Raw genomic sequence first — 21,728 nt, forward strand, 5'->3', positions numbered from 1 at the left:
AAGTAGAACGCACTTGCTGTTATGATTTTTATTTGTCCATTTACGCACCTCTTCAAGAGCTGTAAGAAGGGGGGGGGGGGATAAAAAGTCAATCATTATCACAAGTGGTTCTACATGTGAAGGGACCAACCATCCCCCATGAATTTTCAAGTAGTGAAAAAGTGATAAAAGGAAGAAAGAAGAGGAGAAAATGAGAAGGGAAAAGGGAGGCAAGAAAGAAGAAAGAGTATACATTTGGAGGACACCGGGGGGGGGGGGGTTCACACAGATTTAAGTATTACTTAGAGTCGCACTGGTTGCGTGCGTTATAAAAGGCATGACCACATTGGTCACTTAAATCTTTGTGAAACACGAATGGCTTGTTTTAAGCCCTGTTATTCAATAATGACGTCATCTTTAGATCATCTTGCCAACTTCTTCCCCCTCCCTTCATACCATGGCGCCTAGTTTGGCCTCCCAACTCCCTGCTTTCTAATACAAAAAAGCCACCTTCGACTGTGAACCCTCCTGAAAAGAATAGTGTCCCACGTGTGTTCATTGTGTGTTCATGGTGTGTCACAATGCGGAGCACAGTGGCGTGTTCATATGTTGTCCCACAGTGTGTGCACAGAGTAGACCACAGTGTGGTCATACATGTGTTTATAGTGTGTTCAATGTTTATGTGTTTCAGTGTATTCACGACTGATTTCATGTGGAGTATAGTGTGGTCCCATTGTCGTCACAGTACGTGTTCACATTGTGTGATCAGTATTTTGTTCATATTGAGTTCTTAGTGTGGAGCCCAGCATGATCACAGTGTGCTCTCAGTGTATTCATAGTGTGTTCATGGTGTGTGTGGTCACAGCTTATCACAGTGTATAGTCACAATGTGTTCATGGTGTGTTCACACGATGATCACAGTTTGGACCACAGTGTAGTCAGTGTGAAATCATCTTCACACTGTAAAATTTGAGCTTAATTGGATCACATTGAAGTTTGAATCACATCTTTACATAGTCCTCTGTATGTGATCTCACTGTGAACACACTATGAACATTCTGTGAACACACTATGAACATTCTGTGAACACACTGTGAACATTCTGTTAACACGCTGTGAACACACAGAACATTCTGTTAACACGCTGTGAATACATTGAACATTCTGTTAACACGCTGAACATTCTGTGAACACAATGATCACACTGCACACTGAACATTTTGTGAACACACTGAACATTCTGTGAACACACTGATCACACTGTGAACACATGCAGTGATCATATACTGTGAACACACTATGAACATTCTGTGAACACACTGAACATTCTGTGAACACATGCAGTGATCACATACTGTGAACACACTGAGCATTCTGTGATCACACTATGAACATTCTGTGAACACACTATGAACATTCTGTGAACACACTATGAACATTCTGTGAACACACTGAACATTCTGTGAACACACTGAACATTCTGTGAACACACTATGAACATTATGTGAACATTCTGTGAACACACTATGAACATTATGTGAACACACTATGATCGCACTGTGAACATACTGTGAACACTCTGAACATACTGTGAACACACTGTGGACATATTGTAAACACGTTGTAAACATACAAAGTGTGGACACACTGTGAATACACTGAACACACTATGAACATAATGTAAACAAATGAATACAGAGTTACAGATCCACGATAAGAACAAGTACAATGTTGCATGATTAAGAAAGTAAGACATGGATGAGAGTTGAAGAGACTGCTTGGGGATTTGGTATGGAAAAGTTTACTAAATAACCATAGCTCGTATTATAGGTCTTCCCGGGAGGTCTTCCAATAGGCCTGTGCTACATTACTATCTGCCAGGATCTATATAAAGATCTATTTTCAATTCTTAAAAGAGTTGAACATTAAAAATCGCATAATAGCTTGAAGAACATCTTTGATTTATTAAGGGATGGCCCAAAAAAATCAAAACGGGCACTATATTAATGTGGACAAAAAAACTAAACAAAGTGAAAAGGTATGTACTCAGCCAATCGCCGCCCCCCCCCCCCCCTTAATTAAGGATCGATGGGATAGTAAAAGAAAAAAACCTCTTCAGGCAAGGTTAAACTAAGCGGCAATTAATGCGCCTATTGATGGAAAGGAGATATCTGTATTGTTGGAAAGATTTATTTTCATTACTTTTCTACATAGAAGAGGTGGATATAAGCTTACGCTTTATCCATAATTCTATGCTTTAGCTCCTAGGCTATCCAAGTGTATCCAATTAAGCCCAAGGGCGGAAATCTCTCCCCAAAGGTAGAGGGACGTACCAGCTAGGGCTAGAAAATTTGACAAGCAAACAAAAAAAAGCTATTTTGCCCCCCCCCCCTACTATTTTGGCCGGGTAGGGGCACTAGCGTACCTAAGGGGGGGCAGACTGCACCCCCTGACGAGTCACAACTCATGCAGGGGACGTATCCCTGCCCCGGCTCCCTGACGAGTCACAACTGATACAGGGGACGTGCCCCCCCCCCCTCGTTTTGAGAAGCCAAATTAATAATTTGTAATGTAAAAATGCAATAAAAACAGACGTGTATACCCCCTCTTTTGAACCTGAAGACCTTTTTTTTTTGCTTTTCAATTTTTTTTCTGGTAAGAAATCCTTTTTTGGGGTTGAAGACCTTTTTTTTTGCCTGTCAAATTTTTTTCTGGTAAGAAATTTTATTATTTTGGGGGGGGGGGGGTTGAAGACCGTTTTTAATTTTCATTTATGCTTTTCAATTTTTTTCGCGGACGAAATATCCTCCAATAAAATTGCCCCCCTTCAGGAAAATCCTAGGTACGCCAGTGGGTAGGGGGATGCGTCCCCCTGTCCTTCCTACGTCCAAGCCCATGTCCGAGGCCGTAGTCATGGCGCTTTTACAGAATTTTGGTGGCCTAAATCTCAATTCAGGTTGCCCTGCGAGCCACTGCTAATAATATCGGGCCCTGCATAAATGCCATCGATCAGACCCCAAATCTTTTCTAGCTTCGTCTTGAAGCAATTGATTGACAAAAACTGCTACCAACCGTAACGAACGGTTATTTAGGGGAGAGTTTTTCCCATTCACTCCTGACGTGAGGTGGACATTCTTAAGCCATGCCAGGCGGTCAGTACAATGCTGTACATCTCTCTTTATCACTGAACCAAAGATGGGTGAAAATATATAGGCCATATACATCCAGAGTCTCTATTCATTACTTGATTAACCCTTTTCATCCATGTGCAGTGATTCTTTCACCTTTCCAAGAACTTACTTTCAAATCAAGTGCATATGGGTAGATGGGTAGCATATCCCATCCAATGTGTGTGGACTGGTGGCCCGCCCAGGGACATCGCAAATAGACCAAATCGCGAATATTCACGACGAAATTCACGACGTCGCCAATTTCGTCGTGAATATTCGCAATTTAGTCTATTTGCGATGTCCCTTCAGGGCCACCATAAATGTGATCTGCTACAGGTGACGAATGGGATGGATTTGTTCAATCTGAGGACTCTTATGTTTGACTGAAAACTATGTTTGAGAAACAGGCAGAACTGTGATTGAACAACAAAAGGAAAAGGGTCTTTGTGTATCTCATCATCCCCAACCGATGAAAGTATCGGAAGATTTATTACAATTAAGAATAAAGAAGAATTCTGAGCAGGTGAGATTGTGTTATTATTAAATTATTTATTTGTTTGGCGTCACTTTTACTGCGGCAGCCCGAAAGACGTGTCGAGGTCCCCGGGGCAAGCGTCACTTGTGCCTGGGAGGCGAAAAGCGAACTGAATCACTGTGTGCAAGCAGGTCTCTCCTCCCGATATAACTGATTGGGAGATAGACAGGAATAATCGTCGTTTCTGGGGATTTATTCAACAATTTCTGACATTTTACTATAATCCCCATTCATATGGTAGTGTGTTACTGTTACTTAGTGCGAGCCTGCATGTGTAATCTGGTCGGCAATTCGGAGGACGGGTTCACTCTAGGCGACACCCCAATACTTACCCGTGCTCACTCGTCATCCCCGACCATTTGCCAAACAGCAAAAGGTAGGGGATGGGACTAGAGGTATGTGAGGCGTACTCATAGACAAAATTTGTGATAAAAAATGTAAAAGTAAGAGAGTTTGACTTACCAGTCTTTCCCCCCGAACCAAACGTTGATCTTCCTTCCGTTGTTGCTGGAATTTATCTTGGACTCAACGATATCTTGTCAATTATTCGAGGACTCTTCGGTAAATCGTCAGAATGTATGATGAAATTTGTCATGATCCTCAGCAGCGCATAGACTTCTACGTAGAGGATTTAACGCGCCCTCTTGTGCTCAATTAAAGAAAGCTAACGGAAGCGACCACACCACTGTCCTCTACAAAGCTGTATAAAAATGCTTCTCACCACAGATACCTGTTTCCGGTGATGCTTCTATTTCGGAAATCCAAGATCCAGCGATAGTAGTCTCTTTCTCCCCTGACACACAATATTTTATTTTTATTATTTTATACATCAGAATAATTTTAGCGCCATCAGCTTAGTTTATTCTATAATGAACTGTATCTTGTCGTATGCTGAAAGGAAATATGATGCCTTTTTTTTTGGGGGGGGGGGGGGGGGTTATTGCTTCTTTTCTCGATCCCCGATGCCTCTCTTTTATTGAGTACTATCATTGTAAGGGTTAATTATTAATATTATTATTTTGGTTTTCTATTATTTTTCATATTATTATGGAATATTCATCATCATATCACTTTTGTAAGCCAACATTTTGTACCATCCTGAAATTAATATGGGTAAAGGCTGAAATGTGAAAAGAATGGAAGGGGCAAGAAACTCAAGACAAAGTGATAAAACAGAACATAATTACGTTCCAATTCTTTTTAATGAGTTTCTTTTATTTATCCAGGATGGGGAGCACATCAGGCTCGTGCCCACCCCCTCGAAAGCCATAGAACACATTTATTTTGCATCCATTTTGTTTGATAATTTGTACTGTTAATTTCATTTGATTGTAATCCTTTATGTTTGGATTTGAAATCAATTAAATTAACTTGAAACTTTCCCGCCCTCCCCTTGAAAATTGTGATCTACCCCTAAATAGGCCCTTGTGGTAAGTGATTTTTTATTTTATTTATTTCTTAATGAAAATCCTTTAGGTTAGGATTTTAAATCAATGAAAACAAACTTGAAACTTCATACTGTATAGCGAGGAGCTGTTATCATAATAAATAAATAACTAAATCAAATAAATCAAAATCAAATCATAATTGTGAAATTATTCGTTACATAAATCTCCTTCACGGGGGGGGGGGGAGCTTGTTATTTTTTTCTGTAAAAGAAACCACCCCCTCCCCCTTTGGAAAATCCTGGATTCTCCCCTGATTAGACCCACAGTAAAGTTTGTTATTCTGAATTTCTGTTACATAATAATTTGGAAATTAATGCCTAACTTTGTGAAAAGTATTTCTATCGTCAGGTTCATTAATTAGAAAAGAATAAGGGGCTTTTTCATCAAGAGTCCCATAACAGAAAATTAACAAAATCGAAACAACTGAATTTCTCCTTAATTTTTTTTTATTTCATACAAAAATGTCTTATTTCATTCCACTTTCACAACTACTAGTATCACTTTTGACTTTGTATAAACATGAAACAAAATTGCAAATTTGTCTTGATTGAGGCTATCAAGACTTCCTTACCAGAATTCATTACAAGCAAAGTTTCGTCGAAACATCAATGGTCAGTGGTCCAAACGGGTTGATGAGCCTCTATGGTTTCGTGAGTTCTTTTTTCTTTTTCGATTTGTCACTGTCGAACACAATAGACGTAATGGAGGCAGTTGGATGAGGTTCACGTTGAGAAATCGGTGAGTTTTTATTCATTTTTTATATCATATTTATTAATTTAAAGTCATATCTGTCAAAATAACAGTTTACATCAACGGATCAGTTCAAGTATGAACTGATTCGCGATGCTTTGGGCAACAGATGGGGGGAAAATGACCAATGTATATTTTAACAATAGAGAGGTATACAGCCGAGAACGAGGTTATATTATAACCTCGTTCGTAGGATGAGTGCCCGTGCTAATAAACTGGGACTCCACTCACGCGCGTTTGGGCCTCCCTAGCTTAGAACTAAGCACTAATATCACCTTAAAAACTAAATCTACAAGGTATGTATAATCTATTTACAAATTTAATAATGTTTAATCGGTACTCACCGGTTCTTTTGTTGCATTTTCAGACCATTTCTCACAATTCTTCGTAAATATTTGCGGCAAATTTTGTCGCCATAGACCATTATATTATAACCTCGTTCGTAGGATGAGTGCCATAGACAGCTTAGCGTCCATCTTTATTGATAAATGGAGCGCCCTTTACGATAGATGTTAATGCCGCGGAGAAATCGTTAGGCATTTTGGCCTGTGTTCAAGGCGTTCTTTCTGTTTTATTTTTTATATTGAAGATTGTGCATTTGTTGAATAGCGCCGTCTACGTCAGGTATGAGATCGAGTGTATAAATACACTCTTCCAAAATAATTATGATTCCGACCTGGCGCTGTTTAACTTCAATCTCTTTCACCTAAATTAGCGATGAATGCTAGCATTATAAAATATATATTATTAACGTCTGACGAAAAGAATAACCAACCGATCAGCTGACGAGAACGCGAATCACGTGATCTTCATATCAGCTTCGATCGCGAGTCAGAAGAGAAGAGCAGCTGCCCAGAAAATCAGGAAAAAGCCGTGAAAATGTAAGTTCCCCTTCATTTCTTTCATTTTTTGTTGTTGCTAACGATGCATTTACACTATAAAATTATAATTTAAATAAGAGAAAGGAATTATAGCTTGTACTTGTGATATAATGTTTAAATATCCTGTTCTCAGAGATTTCTAACCAAAAATACTACTGATGTCGCCTATGAGGTCCATACATGTAATGTTGGACCTCATTGGTACTAGGAGTGGACGGGTTTTGTCCAGATTTTAATTTCTTTTACTTTTTTAGATTCTAAATCAGTAAATGACATTATATTATCTTGAACGAAGGCCCACTATTTTCGTTAGACTCTAATATTTCTTTTGATACTATGTAAGTTCTATAAAATATTGAAAATATACGTTAGTTATTCCCCGGGTTATTCCTTATTTTTTTAATTTTCTGCCGGAGAGGAAAAAATGGCTAAGTTCCTCTTTCCTTGGTTGGCAACCAGTCAGGATTGACTATTTTTTTTTCCTTCTCTTTTCTTGTTATTTTTCTTTTCTTCTTTTTTCTTTTCTTTTTCTTTTTCTTTTTTCCTCTTATTTTTCTCTTTTCTTTTCTTCTTATATAGACATAGGCCTAGGCCTATTGTATTTTTGTCCTTTTAAAATAATAATTTTCCTTTTTTTGTATGCGTTCTGTTTCTTGCAGCACGTTTGATTTTCTTCTGCTACAGTAAGCTGTAATAGAGAAAACATGAGTAAACTGGATTTGTGGCGTGATAAAACTTCAGGTTTCGGGACACCGAAAACTAAAGTATGGGATGAAAGTGCAAAAAACAAAACAAAACAAACAAACAAATCAAAGATGGCAGCCGTCAATGAGTTGTGCTTTCATCAAGGCTTTCCGATTAAATTTTCGATATCCTGGCCAATCAATGTGAGCAACAAGTTCGGAACGCACGCACATCTACAAGCGCAAAGCAGCGGCACAAATCGCAATATATAGCTACTGGTAAATACGTCTGTAAGGATGATGACGTCATCAAAGATGGCAACTTACGTTGACCAACGAAAGGATCGAAGATGACGATGTTTCGATCATCATTTGAAAGGAATTAGCGGTAACTGCGGTCTAAGGTACGATATTTCTGAATTTTAAACATTTTTTCGTAAATATGGATGTGATTTCTTTTTCATAATGTGACATTTTATGTACAAAAAAACGATCAGAAAATCGGGTTTCCGCCGAATGTTAGATCTAACGTTACTGCTAATACGCTGTCTGTATGTACGGGCCTCCAAGCTCTTCAGTCTATGTATTGGTGAGTGAGCCAACGCAGTTCAGCGGAACAACCAAAATACAGAGACTGAAGCTTTTGGTCTAATTGGGGGAGTGCAGGTGGACCACTACATTGGGGTTTCCCTACCTCAAGTGATGTTCGTGCAGGCTCCACTCCACTTCACTACCGCAACACTACGCTCCACCTACCCGAACTTCGAGACCGTGAACTCGATCTGATATTCCGGATGACAGAGGTGGGATTTTATGGGGGGAAATATAAAATTCATGCAACATCACGATCTTTAAAAGCAAGTAAAACTAGTAATATTCTTAGTACTTTACACAGAGGTCAAAGTTTCACTTCTTTTCCATGCTTCTATCAGTCTCAAAATTGGTGATTTAGAGCCAACATGAAGTTCCTCACACATAAATTATTCGCTGCCGATTTCAAAACATCGCATGCGGATGCGATATGCGCGAGGTACCGGGTCCGGTCCGAGCTCGGACCCTCGCACATGCGATGTTTTGAAATCGGCAGCGAATTATTTATATACATGTGTGAGGAACTTCATGTTGGCTCTAAATCACCAATTTTGAGACTGATAGAAGCATGGAAAAGAAGTGAAACTTTGTGTAAAGTAAAAATATTAGTTTTAATTGTATTTAAAGATCGTGATGTTGCATGAATTTTATATTTTCCCCCCATAAAATCCCACCTTTGTCACCCGGAATATCAGATCGAGTTCACGGTCTCGAAGTTCGGGTAGGTGGAGCGTAGTGTAGCGGTAGTGAAGTGGAGTGGAGCCTGCACAAACTTCGCTCGAGGTAGATATGGGGGAGCTCTAGTGCAGGTAAAGGGAGGTGAACCACTAACGTTATACACCGGGGTTTCCCCCTACTCTTATATGAATAGTGTAAGTCATATCTAAAGGCATTGATTTTTCAAAAATTCTATCACACCCTAGCTTCCTTTTTCTTTCAGAAGCAGAGTAGTAATTCTCCCTCAATCATGATTGGGTATTGCTCTGTCAGCGACTTCTACGCCGGCAAGACCCTGATGATCACCGGCGCCACCGGTTTCATCGGCAAGGTGATGTTGGAGAAACTCCTCCGGTGCTGCCCGGACATCAGAAAAGTCTTCCTCCTCGTCAGACCAAAATCAGGCATAAAGGCGTCCGCCCGTATTGAGGAAATCACTTCCGGAATAGTGAGTTGAATTTAAAATTTGTATTTACAAGTACATGTATGGTCTGTTGCTTTAATCGGCCTATTTGACTGATACAATTTCAAGATCAATTGAAAATTCAATTCAATCAATTTTATGTTTACAAAGGGGCAGTACAATACAAAATTATTACTTAGATACACAAAAATGTACCCAAAATATCTTTTCTAAATATTATTTTCATTCAATAAAGAAAGGTAAAAGGATGAATAATCCAGTATTTTATAGTTGATATATCTTACAAACGTGTACATAGTGTGTTCATTACTTAAGTTAGACTTGGTGTACAAAGTTCCATTCTGATATCATGATTTTTACAAGTAATTTCTTTGCAGTAATCAACATTTTGTAAATTACTTATTATTGTGGCGGAATGGGGAGGGGGGTTATGTACAAGAGATAAGAGAGAAAACAGGGAGAGAGAAGAAAGAAGAAAGTGTCTCTGCACACACATCTACACTCCTCACAATTTCTCATCAATTTCCACCAAATATAAATCAATCATTCTCAAATGGTAAGCTGCCACCATGAAGCATTTTTATGAGAGCACTAGATTCTTCTCTCTTTACAAAATTTGTTTATGAAGAGACTCCAGCAGGCTCGCTGGAGCATGTATGAAATAAATATCCACAACTATGGATAGCCAGCAATGTCAACATCTAAACTGCATGTTTGTGTTCAAAATATTTTCTAGGTATGACGTATATTCAAGGGCAATTCTGTAAAATAATCAACCTTTTTGTTACATCCTTCACTTCATAAACTGACCAAGCCATTACAGACTGCCAAAAGAACAAGAAATCAGAGGTCTGACATACGCATGGGGTTGGACGTACCTATTTTATGGAATTGCCCTCATACATTCACAATTCTCTTGAAGATTCAGTGTGATTCTCTTTGTTTACTGAGGACATTGTGCAAATTTTCTTAAGAAAAATTATGACGCTGGTGGATTTCCATATACTGAGGTTGATCAGATCAGTCACAGCTCTTATGGGGCCCTGCTTGTGTTGGGAAAAAATCCACTTAGAAGAGGTTCATCTTTTCCATATCTGGTCCTGTTTTACAAAGAGTCACGATTGATCCCATCAACCTCAACTATATGGAAATCCATCATGTCATCATTTTTTCTACAAAAGGTTTTCCACAGTGTCCTTTGTCAACAAAGAGAAGCACACTGAATATTTAAGGAAAAAAATTGATGTATGATTTATATGCATCATATCCAGAAAATATTTTGAGCAAACATGCATTTTAGATTTTGCCGTTGCTTGCGTTCCATAGTTGTGGTTGATCAGATCAATCGCAACTCTTTGTAAGATGTGAGCTGGTCTAAAGAATTGTTTCACCTTGAGTGAATGTTTGAATGATGGAGCTTCGACTTAATTGATATTTCTTCCTGATCCACAGTTGTTTGAAAAAGTCAGGGAAGCACAGCCAAACTTCCAGTCAAAGCTTATCCCCATTGAGAGCGACCTGATGGACTCCGACCTAGGGTTAAAAGAAGAAGACATTAGGACTCTTCAGGATGAGACAGAGCTTGTGTTTCACATGGCAGCCACCGTTAGATTTGATGAAAAGCTATCGTAAGTATGCCTTGATGTATGATTTAAAGGTATAAAAGAAAGTAGTTGCAAATAACAATTATTTCATGAAAAAGTGTTTTGAATCAAAGTTAATTCTTACCATATTATGATAATTTAATATCTGGTATGTTAATGTAAAGTTTTCTTTGTGAAATTATGAAATCTTAGCTCGGCCGAAGAGTAATCAAATATCACTGAACATCCTGTGCGAGTTTCAGGTGGCATGACCAAGGTCAAAGATCATTTAAAGAGAAATTCCAGTAGTTGCAGTAAACACTGATTTCATGAGAAAGTCTGTAAAACCAGGCTTAATTGTCAGTATATCATCGAGGATCTAGATCTGGTACAGTTACATAAACTGAACTTTGTGAAATCTTGAAATCTACGCTGAAAAATGTTCAGACTGAACTTCCCCAACACAGATAAGCGCACGTGGGACTGTGTATAATTATTGCTTTGAGCGTCGGGCCTGACGCTCTACCCGAATTTTGTGCTTATTTGCTGATTTCTCAGCAATTACACAATTTCTTCCAGAATCCTTTGGCACATGCGTTTTATTTATACAAACAGACACTTTGGTGGTCATTTCATTGGATTCTGTACGAACTCATTTTGATATCGTTACCAAAACTAGCATTTACCTTTAAGGTCAATGAACGTTGACTATGTTGGGGTTATTCGTTGAATTACCATCATAATTCTGAAATTGTATGGATCTAGTTCCTAAAACTTGGACAGAATAGTAATCAAGTATCACTAAACTTCCCGTGGGAGTTTCAGGTCACATGACCAAAGTCAAAGGTCATTTAAGGTCAATGAACTTTGGCCATGTTGGAGGTAATTTTAAATTTGCTGTCATAACTTTCAAAGTTTTTGGATATAGTTTATGAAATGTGGACATATGGATAATCAAGTATCATTGGCAAGTCTTAGGTCACATTTTGGGTCAATGAACATGAGATTATACCATAATATGAATGTTTTTTTGTGAATAATTATTTAATAGTAGTTCAGGTCAGTGTGAATCGCATATTGCAGGTGAGGCTGCCAGAGGCGCTCCGCTTGTTTATTTTATAGATACAAGCACTTAGGTGGTAATTTTATTGGATTTTGTTCAAATTTTCAAATTTCTTTACCACAACTGGCATTTATTTACCTCTTCTACTGCATTTCAAGTCATATGCTTTTGTCTTACCTGCATTGCAGAAGGAAAACAAAGGCGTTTTATATTGTTTGAATTAGTTCTTGCAGATTTGACGATAAGGAAACTCTTTTTTTTAAATCATAACATGTTAAACAGCATAGTGTGGAAGGGGGCCAAATTTTGTTTTACATCATAATGAAGAAAGTATAGTCTTTATTCTTTGTGATACATGCAGAGTGATTTAAACCTAAATTATTTATATAAGGGGCGTCGTGATATGGTTACGACACTCGTCTTTCAATCAGAGGTATGTGTGTTTGAATCCCAACAATCGAGTGTTTTCCTTCAGCAAGAAATTTACCCATATTGTGCTGCACTCAACCCAGGTGAGGTGAATGGGTATCCGGAAGGATTAATTCTGTGATGCTTTAGTTTTTATTTAGCAGCTGGAGCTATAAAGCCAGGGTAATGTATTGTGCGCCATTAAAGAGGCAACGCCTTATAAATGCTATTATTATACATACATATTTATTTAATGCAAATTATTTCTGTTTGTTTCCAGACATTCCCTTCACTTGAATGTACAAGCCACAAGAAAAATCCTGGAACTGAGCCGAGGCATGAAGAAATTACTGGTAAGTAAACAAAAGTATGGAATTTAATATTCTTTGACTTTGAAAAAGAAAGTCTCGTGAAAACTGCATCTAATAATTGCAAAGTTTGATAGAAGAAATTAAGTGAAGGGGGATCTACTAAAGTGTCTTGCTGCAATGTTGATTTTCTAAACCTGGAGACAACACCTTTTCTTATGGGAAAGGGGAGGAGGAAAGGAAGAAAAAAGAAAGAAAGAAGAAAGAAATTTGTTAAATAAGATAGAAGAAAAGATTAATATATTCTTGTTTTTGAGGGAAAAGGAGCTCTGGCAAAAGTAGTCATCTAACTTTGACTGGTGCCATTGAAACCAAAAGAAGACGGAGAAAAAGAAGAATAAGCATGACAATACAATCTTTCAGTATGCCTACTTAGATCTTGCCTCATTCATGCCTTGCTCCATAATTACTAGTATATCAAACTATCCCAAATGATTGATTCTATAGCATTTATTCCATTCATCATAAAAAAAACCGAACATAACAAGGTACATACAAAGTTAACATACATACATTACATGGGAAAATCGTTAATAATGCGATGATAAAATCTGGAAAACATTTGGAAGAAAGGGTATACATATGAATGAATGAGGAGGCAACTAAAAAGGCACATCCTTATTCCTGCTGCCACCTTTACAAAAACTGGAAACAAAATTGAAATATTTGATGTAATAACAAGATATAAACCTTGAGCATAAAAGGGGGAAATGCAAATTTTAACTCAATGACCCCCAAAAATATTACTGAAAATTACTATAAAAAATGAAAGGGGGAAAAAGAAAAGACTCCTGATCAAGCATTAGAATATTGACTGAGAAGATGGGTTCTATAAAAATGTTTATCATATACAGCAGCAAGGTATGATGTTGAATTCTTTCCACAATGATATTTTTACAGGTATATCAACCTGTATATATCAACTGGGTTTTCTTACTGCAACAGAACAGAACGAGATACTTAATTTGATCTTGAATCGCTATGTTTATGCATATATTTATATGTATACATATTTCTTATTTGTTGTAAAAGTGAAACAAATAAATCAAATTCAATACTTTCCACGTTTTACAGGTGTTTCAACATGTATCAACAGCGTACGCTTACTGCGACAGAACAAAGATAGAGGAAGTTTTTTACCCTCCTCCTGTTGACCCATACAAGATCTTGGATGCCGTAGGGTAAGTCAACCCTTATGCCGTAGGGTAAGTCAACCCTTATGCCGTAGTGTAACTCAACCCTTATGCCGCAGGGTAAGTCAACCCTTAATGCGTAGGGTAAGTCAACCCTTTCATTTATGTATTATAGGGTGCATTTTTGTTGCATCCTACTTCGTGTTCATTTAAATGCCAATCGTTAATACTAACCCTAAACACACAAATATGTTGGCATTTCTGAAAAAAATATATCTGAGGAAGCATAAACAAAACGTTTTTTATGATATCAGTTACTCGTTTCCGGTTTGATCAAGATTGCATCATAACAACCCGGGGGATAATCGAATTATAACATGATACCCATGTGCTGCACCGAAAACGAAAATAGGGAGCTCTATCTGGAACTAAATCTTGGTCTTAAAACGGGGGTCCCCAGAACGGCTCTTGGATCAATGGATGCTAAAAATGCAATTCTCTTAAATGGACTACATAAAAAGGGGGCTCTGGAACTCATTAGATCGTAGCCGTAATTGATAGCGGCTATGGAAAAAAACGCACGCACAGCGTGCTAGATTCATATTGAGCTAGCACTAGCCAGCTGCAGGCACGGGGAGCTCTAGCTCTGCGTCAATCAAGCTCGCAACTCCGACCGGCTGAGTAGATCATAATGGGCGTGCATTCGAACAAGAAATCACATATTTGAGGGTCTCCGGAAAGGGGAAAAAATAGGAATTTCTATAGCTTTCTTAATTGGTGATGCTCTGAAACAAAAATTTAGCCTGAAAATGGGGGTCTCAACCATGGCACATACGTATCATACATTTATACTAAGGGCCCCTCCCCCCCCGGGATAGCAACCAAGATGATGTGTGTTATCCTTATGTTTTTAGATGGATGTCGGAAGATATAATCCAGGAACTAACACCCATGCTGCTGGGCAAGAGACCAAACACATACACCTTCACCAAGGCTCTGGCGGAGTATGTCGTTAAAGAAGAGGGTAAAGGGTTGCCCGTTTGCATCACGAGGCCGTCCATCGTCGGAGCGTCGTGGAAAGAACCCTTCCCCGTAAGTAAAGTTTCAAGAGTTAAGACTGAAAGAAATTTTCAAATGTATGTCACCAAGAGCCTCTTTCATATAACACTTTCAATCATGATAACTTTACTATTATTGTAACTGCCATGATAATCTGGATTCTGATTGGCTGCTGGACCTTGTTACCATGGTAGTTGTCATAATGGCAAAGTTACAATAGAATAAGTTATTGCATCACTGATATTGACCGAACATGTAAATATGGTTTTGGGCTCCATTTCTTGACTTGAAAACTTGTTTCAGCTTCTAACAAGATATAGATTCACAAAGGCAAGTTAATGAAACTTGAACTTTACATATAATGCCCTACGAATCTATCTTGAAAGTGATGCTTTTTTTTTAAAGTCAAGAACAGGAGCCTGAGAGTATGCATAAATATGCTCAAAATTAATGACTCTGTGACTTATTCTTGGCTTATCCGTTGGCATAAAATGTAAATTTAACTAAGTCTATATTAGAATGACGTTGTAATATGCTTTGCAAAAATATAGAATTCTAGTCCCACATACATGTAGACATTCATGTCAGATCTAGCATGATGTCAATTAAAATGAGGCTTTATGTTTGCTCTGTTGTTTTCTCATGCTTTAATGATGGCAAACTCAATTTTAGTTATCATTCCCAGACAGGTATTAATGATTTGAGTGTGAAATATGATGATAAATTGAACCTGCAATATCCAAAATCTGTGTAGCATTTGGCACTCCATAGTTCGAATTAAACCCGAGTTGAGAATACAAAATGTCAAGATGTTGTTTTCATTGTATGTTTCTTATGTTTTCTTTGTCGTTTTCTCAAGCATTGATGATCTGGCTATCCATAGTTAAACCACACTTTTTAGACCAGTGGGGGTGTTTCACAAAGATTTAAGTACGACTTAAGTTGCACTTAAATGCTGATGCGTACATAATATGCAACGCGCGATCTTATTGATGGATGCACAGTAGTGCGCGACCTCATGGCATAATCTGACCAATGCAACAAAGCATTTAAGTGCAACCTAAGTCATAATTAAATCTTTGTGAAACACCCCCTGAGTTTAAATTCAACCCTAGTTCAGAATACGGCCCATTAGGTGGAGACCAATAGGCTATTTACCTTTGAGAAATCATTCTCATTTCTATGACCTATGTATCCATGTATTTGTTCGGACACCGAGGCCTGTATTCTGAAGTCAGGTTTAACTTAGACCTTGCACGGTCTAACCCTGTGCTAAAATTATGGGAAGCCAAAAATTCAAAAATTCTGTTTATATTATATATTTCTTATGTTTACTATTTTGTTTCTTTTTGCTTTCATAATTCCCAGGCAATTATGAACAATTTGGGTGTAATATGAGTTAATATAGAATGTGTACTGTTAGTGATTTGTGCTCCAATTGGCTATCCATAGTTAAACCACAACTGTAAACCAGGATTTAATTTAAACCCAAGTTTAGAATACGGGTCTGATTGTTTTATAATATTTGCTTTATCATTATTTTCTATTCTTCCAGGGATGGGTAGATAATTTCAACGGCCCCAGTGGACTCTTTATTGCTGTGAGTAAACAAAATGATTCATGAAAGAATTTTTTCCGCCCTGGTACCTCTTTAGAAATTAATGAGAATAAAAATACATATTTTGTGAACAAATTTTCGGCATTACTCCTATGTGTTTAAGATCGCATGCTCGATCTGTAATGAAAATCATAAGTCAGAAAAAATGGAACCAGTGGGATTCGAACCTGTCATCTACTGCTTGCCGGGCAGCGTCTCAACCACCAGGCTCTTCTGGTTCACGGCTAAATCACGATGAACTGGAATACAAATACCCTCGATCCTCTTCATTCTGACTCATTAATATGCAAATACAGTCCGCCGTGGACAATAGATAATAAATAAAGAGGCTTTAATAGGAGGTAATAATAATTTGTGAACAAATTTTCGGCATTACTCCTATGTGTTTAAGATCGCATGCTCGATCAGTAATGAAAATCATAAGTCAGAAAAAATGGAACCAGTGGGATTCGAACCTGTCATCTACTGCTTGCCGGGCAGCGTCTCAACCACCAGGCTCTTCTGGTTCACGGCTAAATCACGATGAACTGGAATACAAATACCCTCAATCCTCTTCATTCTGACTCATTAATATGCAAATGCAGTCCGCCGTGGACAATAGATAGTAAATAAAGAGGCTTTAATAGGAGGTAATAATAATTTGTGAACAAATTTTCGGCATTACTCCTATGTGTTTAAGATCGCATGCTCAATCTGTAATGAAAATCATATAAAAATATATAGTTCTTAAGCAATTTATGAGGTTTGTACAAAATAAAAGTATATCCGATCCCACATTATCAGAACGTACCACACTTATGCCCGAACAGATAGCCGAACTCCTGGAGTTCGTCCTCAGATCCACATATTTTCTGTACAGAGGCTCTTTCTATGAGCAAACAGAAGGAGCAGCAATGGGTAGCCCAGTCTCAGCGGTTATGGCTAACCTATATATGGAAGGTTTTGAACAGAACGCTTTGCCCAAGTGTCCTTCCACATGCCACCCTCGGGTGTGGAAGAGATACGTCAATGACACTTTCATAATCGTAAACAGATCCGAAACAGACAGCCTACTCTCATACATGAATAGCCAGCAACCGTCCATCCAGTTCACTCTGGAGACTGAGCAAGGAGGGAAATTAGCATTCCTTGACACGCTAGTCCAAAGACACGAGGGCGGGAAACTCTCCACCTCTGTCTACCGCAAGCCCACTCATACAGACCAATACATACCATATGATTCTCATCACGACAAATCGGTCAAGAAGGGTCTTGTTAAATGCCTGTTCGACAGAGCAGCACGTATCATAACTCACCCACCTGAACTCCCGAAAGAAAGAGCACACATACGTGGCGCCTTGTACAGCAACGGCTACCCACGCCGTTTTATCAAGAACACTTTCAAGAAAAAACAACCACCAAGGGATCAGAAGGTTTTCAAGACTTGCACAGTCTTGCCATACATAGATGGCCTCTCACAACAACTTAAACGCCGATTAGAAGGTCACGGTATCCGAACGGTTTTCCGCTCGGACACCACCTTACACAAACAGCTTGTACACCCCAAAGACCCTATCCCTGATCACAGACGTGATGGCGTAGTATACAACATTCCTTGCCAGGGATGTGACGGGTCTTACATCGGAGAAACAGCCCGACCGATAGTTGAACGCATTTCTGAACACAAGCGCGATGTTCGGTTACAGCGAACCGACACATCCGCGGTGGCAGAACATGCTTGGGAGAAGCAACACCACCCAGATTGGGAGGGTGTACATTGCATTGCCAAAGAGAGACATTGGTATACACGCAGGATTAAGGAGGCTATTAGTATACGTCTTTGTCCTTACAACTTCAACAGAGACAGCGGGATCGACATCCCCGACTTCTGGATGCGAACCATCCGACAGCACAATACCCCCTTACCTGGCAGTGCACGCCGACCCGATCGTTCCCGGCCCCGAACGAGGGACCGCTCAGCTAGTCAGCCCCCGCCCACGGGAAACTAGCGAGCCCGCCAATTTTGTCTAATTTGCATATTGCCGACCCACGGCGTATTTGCATATACCTCCGGCTTATTTGCATATACGGATTACCGGCCGCACCGCATACCGACGCAACGGATCAATGCCCACCTATTGTTCTCGCGTTCGTGCGTACGGTCCTGGAGATTAGTATAAATAGAGTACGTTTTCAGATAATTTTCGTCACTTGATAAAGAGTTGCAGCGGCACTCGAAAGCTCGTGAACTTGTAAGCTAGTGAACACTTTTTGCGAGAGTGATCACGAATTTCCTAGAAAGCCAGTGAACACTTTTTGCGAGAGTGATCACGAATTTCCTTGTTGACCATAGTAGATTGCGAGACAAATGAATACCCTCTAGCGATTATTTCAATCCGCAATAATGAACCTATTTAGTATAAAAGTATTCTGCTTTGAGTTTTGTGAAAATAAAATTCACCAAGATGGCATTTAGCTGCCTCTCATATATTGGCTATTTCTGCATATATTGTTTGTTTTTTAGCATTGAATATCATTCAAGCTCACTGTATATACTTTGTGGAGATGTGGATACCTTAATTTTTAAGTTTTTTTAAGTTTTAACCCTAAGGTCTGGGCTATTTGAGATGTATTGAGGACCAGGGGGGGGGGGCATGATGCCCTCCCTCAATTTTTTATCTATTATGAATAAAATATGCAAATTTATTCTTGAAAACATTACTTAATACATATTTTCTTACCAAAATACTCAAAATACTGATTTTCGACCTTCAAAATACTGAAATTTTCTTGATCAGGTTGGCATCTCTGGGTTGGAATGTCATGTTTATTTTGCTAGTTTCTCAGCAATTACATAATTTCTTCCAGAAACCATTGTCGAAGTGTTGTGGTTCAGTGGATAAGTCCCCTGACTTTGAACCACAAGGTCCGGGGTTCAAATCCCGCAGCAGCACTCACATCCTTTGGCAAGGCATTAATCTACATTTGCCACTCTTCACCCAGGTGTAGTAAATCGGTACCCGGTAAGAAGGAATTCCTTGAATGCTTGAGCGCCCGATCAGGGTAGCTGTGCTAATTAAGCTAATTAAGCAGCGCTAAGAAACATTTGTATTAAGCAATTTATAATGTAGCATATTATTGTTATTGTTACAGACACTTGGGTGATCATTTTATTGGATTCTGTATGAACTTATTTTGAAATCGTAACTATAACTGGCATTTATCTTAAACAATTTTCCTGTTAGGTGGGGAAAGGCTTGTTGAGAATGATGATCGGCAACGAGGAAGCCATCGTGGATTTTTCTCCTGTTGATTTCGTAGTGAATGCGATAATAGGTGCAACGTGGCATACAGGTATCTATAAGTAAGTGCATGGAAGTGGAAACTGCCCCCTCCCTCCAACCCCCTCCCCTTTTTCCTTCCCTCGATCTCAATCGTTGATGTGCTTAACCTTTGTAAATATTTCAGGGTATGGGTAACAGCGGCCTGAAATAATTCAGGGTTCAAAGGGTTAAGATTGAAATTGGCACAGCTAGGCACCTCTCTTATGTTATCAGTCAATAACCTTGAAATATTACCAAAAGAATGACACAATATTCAAATTTATTTCCACAATTAAAGTAAATATACAAATCTTTGACATTAAAAGATTTTACATGTGGAGGGGCCAAATATAAATTGGCCCCGTTATTATAGAATGCAAAAATAATAAATAGAATGTAACATTTTAATGAATGGAACATTTTTCAAAGTAATCAAACATGTCATCCTCAACCTGAAAATTATAAGCCATGAATTATTTTGATATTATAGCTGAATTACACTACTATTTCTTTGATACAATAATATGCCCCAATTCATTCACTTTCTAGGCTCTATTGCAGAATGAATAAAAGACTGATAATCCAATTCATATGTTTATTTTATACACAGACCTGCTACCATTTAGTCCATAACTTACTCACCAGTCCTCTTAATTCAAGCAATGTTTGATAGTACAATAAAGAAAAGACTGGTAACCCAATTCATATGTTTATATTATACACAGACCTGCTACCATTCCAATCTATAACTTGGTCACCAGTCCTCTTAATTCAAGCAATGTTTGATAGTACAATATAGAAAAGACTGGTAACCCAATTCATATGTTTATATTATATACAGACCTGCTACCATACCCATCTACAACTTGGTCTCCAGTCCTACCAATCCTCACTTATTAGGAGACCAGACTAGTAAGTACTTGAAAGCAATTTCTAATCTTTCGATTTTCATTCAATTTTTCAGAATACAGAGGATTTGATAGTGAAATATATTTTTTATAAAAGATTGATATTTGATTACGCTACAGTTCTTCAAATATTCATACATAACTTCTGTTCTGTATTTTGCCACCAAGTAGCAGACCAGCAGTATAGTCAAAATCTTGTAGGTTTTTCTGTGAGCGGTGATTCATGAATAGGGGCCAATATCCTTGTTTAATGTTTTCACTTTATCAAATATACATGTATATTCACATTAGTTAGCTTTTCTACGCAACAAGATCAATGGCAAACGCATGATGATCATATGTGATATCGATAGCAATTAATACATTTTTAAAAAGCCTAAGGTTAGAGATTAGATAAAAGGGCACAAATGAAAGCCAAAAAAAATTATGTTCATAGATTATGTTGGTTGTTTTTATGCTTGTTGAATTTCAATCCTATATGGATTTGAATGATAATTGTGAGGGGGGTATTTGGATACAAAAATGAGTTACATCCTGTGTATTATGTGTTTTATTTGCCCCATAGAAGTTGTTTCACAACTGTACAACAGAACACCCTTGGAAAATGTCTTCAGAAGGCCAAAATGTGGTTTCACCAAATTTTGGTAAGTAAGCGCACTGTGTACTATTAATAATGACCAACTTGAATGAACCACAAAATGTTGCAACAATGGTAACTCCACATGTTCAGGGAGGAATAAATACTTGTTTAACATGAAAATGAGGAGAAAATTAAGATAATTCATATTTCATATAATTGCGTACAAAAGAAATAGTGAGTGGGTGACGTCATCAGTCCCCTCGTTTGCATACCGACCAGGATGTGCATATGACTGTTTTGTGAAATTAAGCGAAACATTAAAATGTCATAACTTTCTTATTTCACATTTTAATGGAATTTTCAGTGTTATGCTTGTATGATTTTTCTCTTTTTATTTAAATGAACTTTTTGTTGTGGTGGACCTTTCCTTTAAACACCTTCCAGGTAGTAACATATACAAAGGCCAAGTAAAGGGAAATTTAGCTCTTGAATTGTCAAAAGCAGCCCTTGTAAATTACCATTAGACTT

At 38.2% G+C, this 21,728-nt stretch overlaps 1 protein-coding gene across 2 annotated transcripts in view; it reads left to right on the forward strand.

Annotated features, from left to right (window-relative positions):
• The first annotated feature begins 3,305 nt into the window (after positions 1-3,305).
• Positions 3,306-21,728, forward strand: part of LOC129268544 (fatty acyl-CoA reductase 1-like) — a 36,481-nt gene continuing 18,058 nt past the window's right edge. The window contains exons 1-10 of one of the 2 annotated variants that reach the window (XM_064104968.1): positions 3,306-3,672; positions 8,978-9,202; positions 10,631-10,806; positions 12,513-12,585; positions 13,675-13,781; positions 14,648-14,825; positions 16,348-16,392; positions 19,635-19,753; positions 20,554-20,624; positions 21,186-21,264. In XM_064104968.1, the coding sequence (XP_063961038.1) occupies positions 3,619-3,672; positions 8,978-9,202; positions 10,631-10,806; positions 12,513-12,585; positions 13,675-13,781; positions 14,648-14,825; positions 16,348-16,392; positions 19,635-19,753; positions 20,554-20,624; positions 21,186-21,264 (1,127 nt within the window). In that variant the 5' untranslated portion in view covers positions 3,306-3,618. The remainder of the gene's footprint in view (positions 3,673-8,977; positions 9,203-10,630; positions 10,807-12,512; positions 12,586-13,674; positions 13,782-14,647; positions 14,826-16,347; positions 16,393-19,634; positions 19,754-20,553; positions 20,625-21,185; positions 21,265-21,728) is intronic. The other variant, XR_010294692.1, reaches the window with a different exon arrangement.

The sequence above is a fragment of the Lytechinus pictus genome, chromosome 9, assembly GCF_037042905.1.
Source record: "Lytechinus pictus isolate F3 Inbred chromosome 9, Lp3.0, whole genome shotgun sequence".
NCBI lineage: Eukaryota > Metazoa > Echinodermata > Echinoidea > Temnopleuroida > Toxopneustidae > Lytechinus > Lytechinus pictus.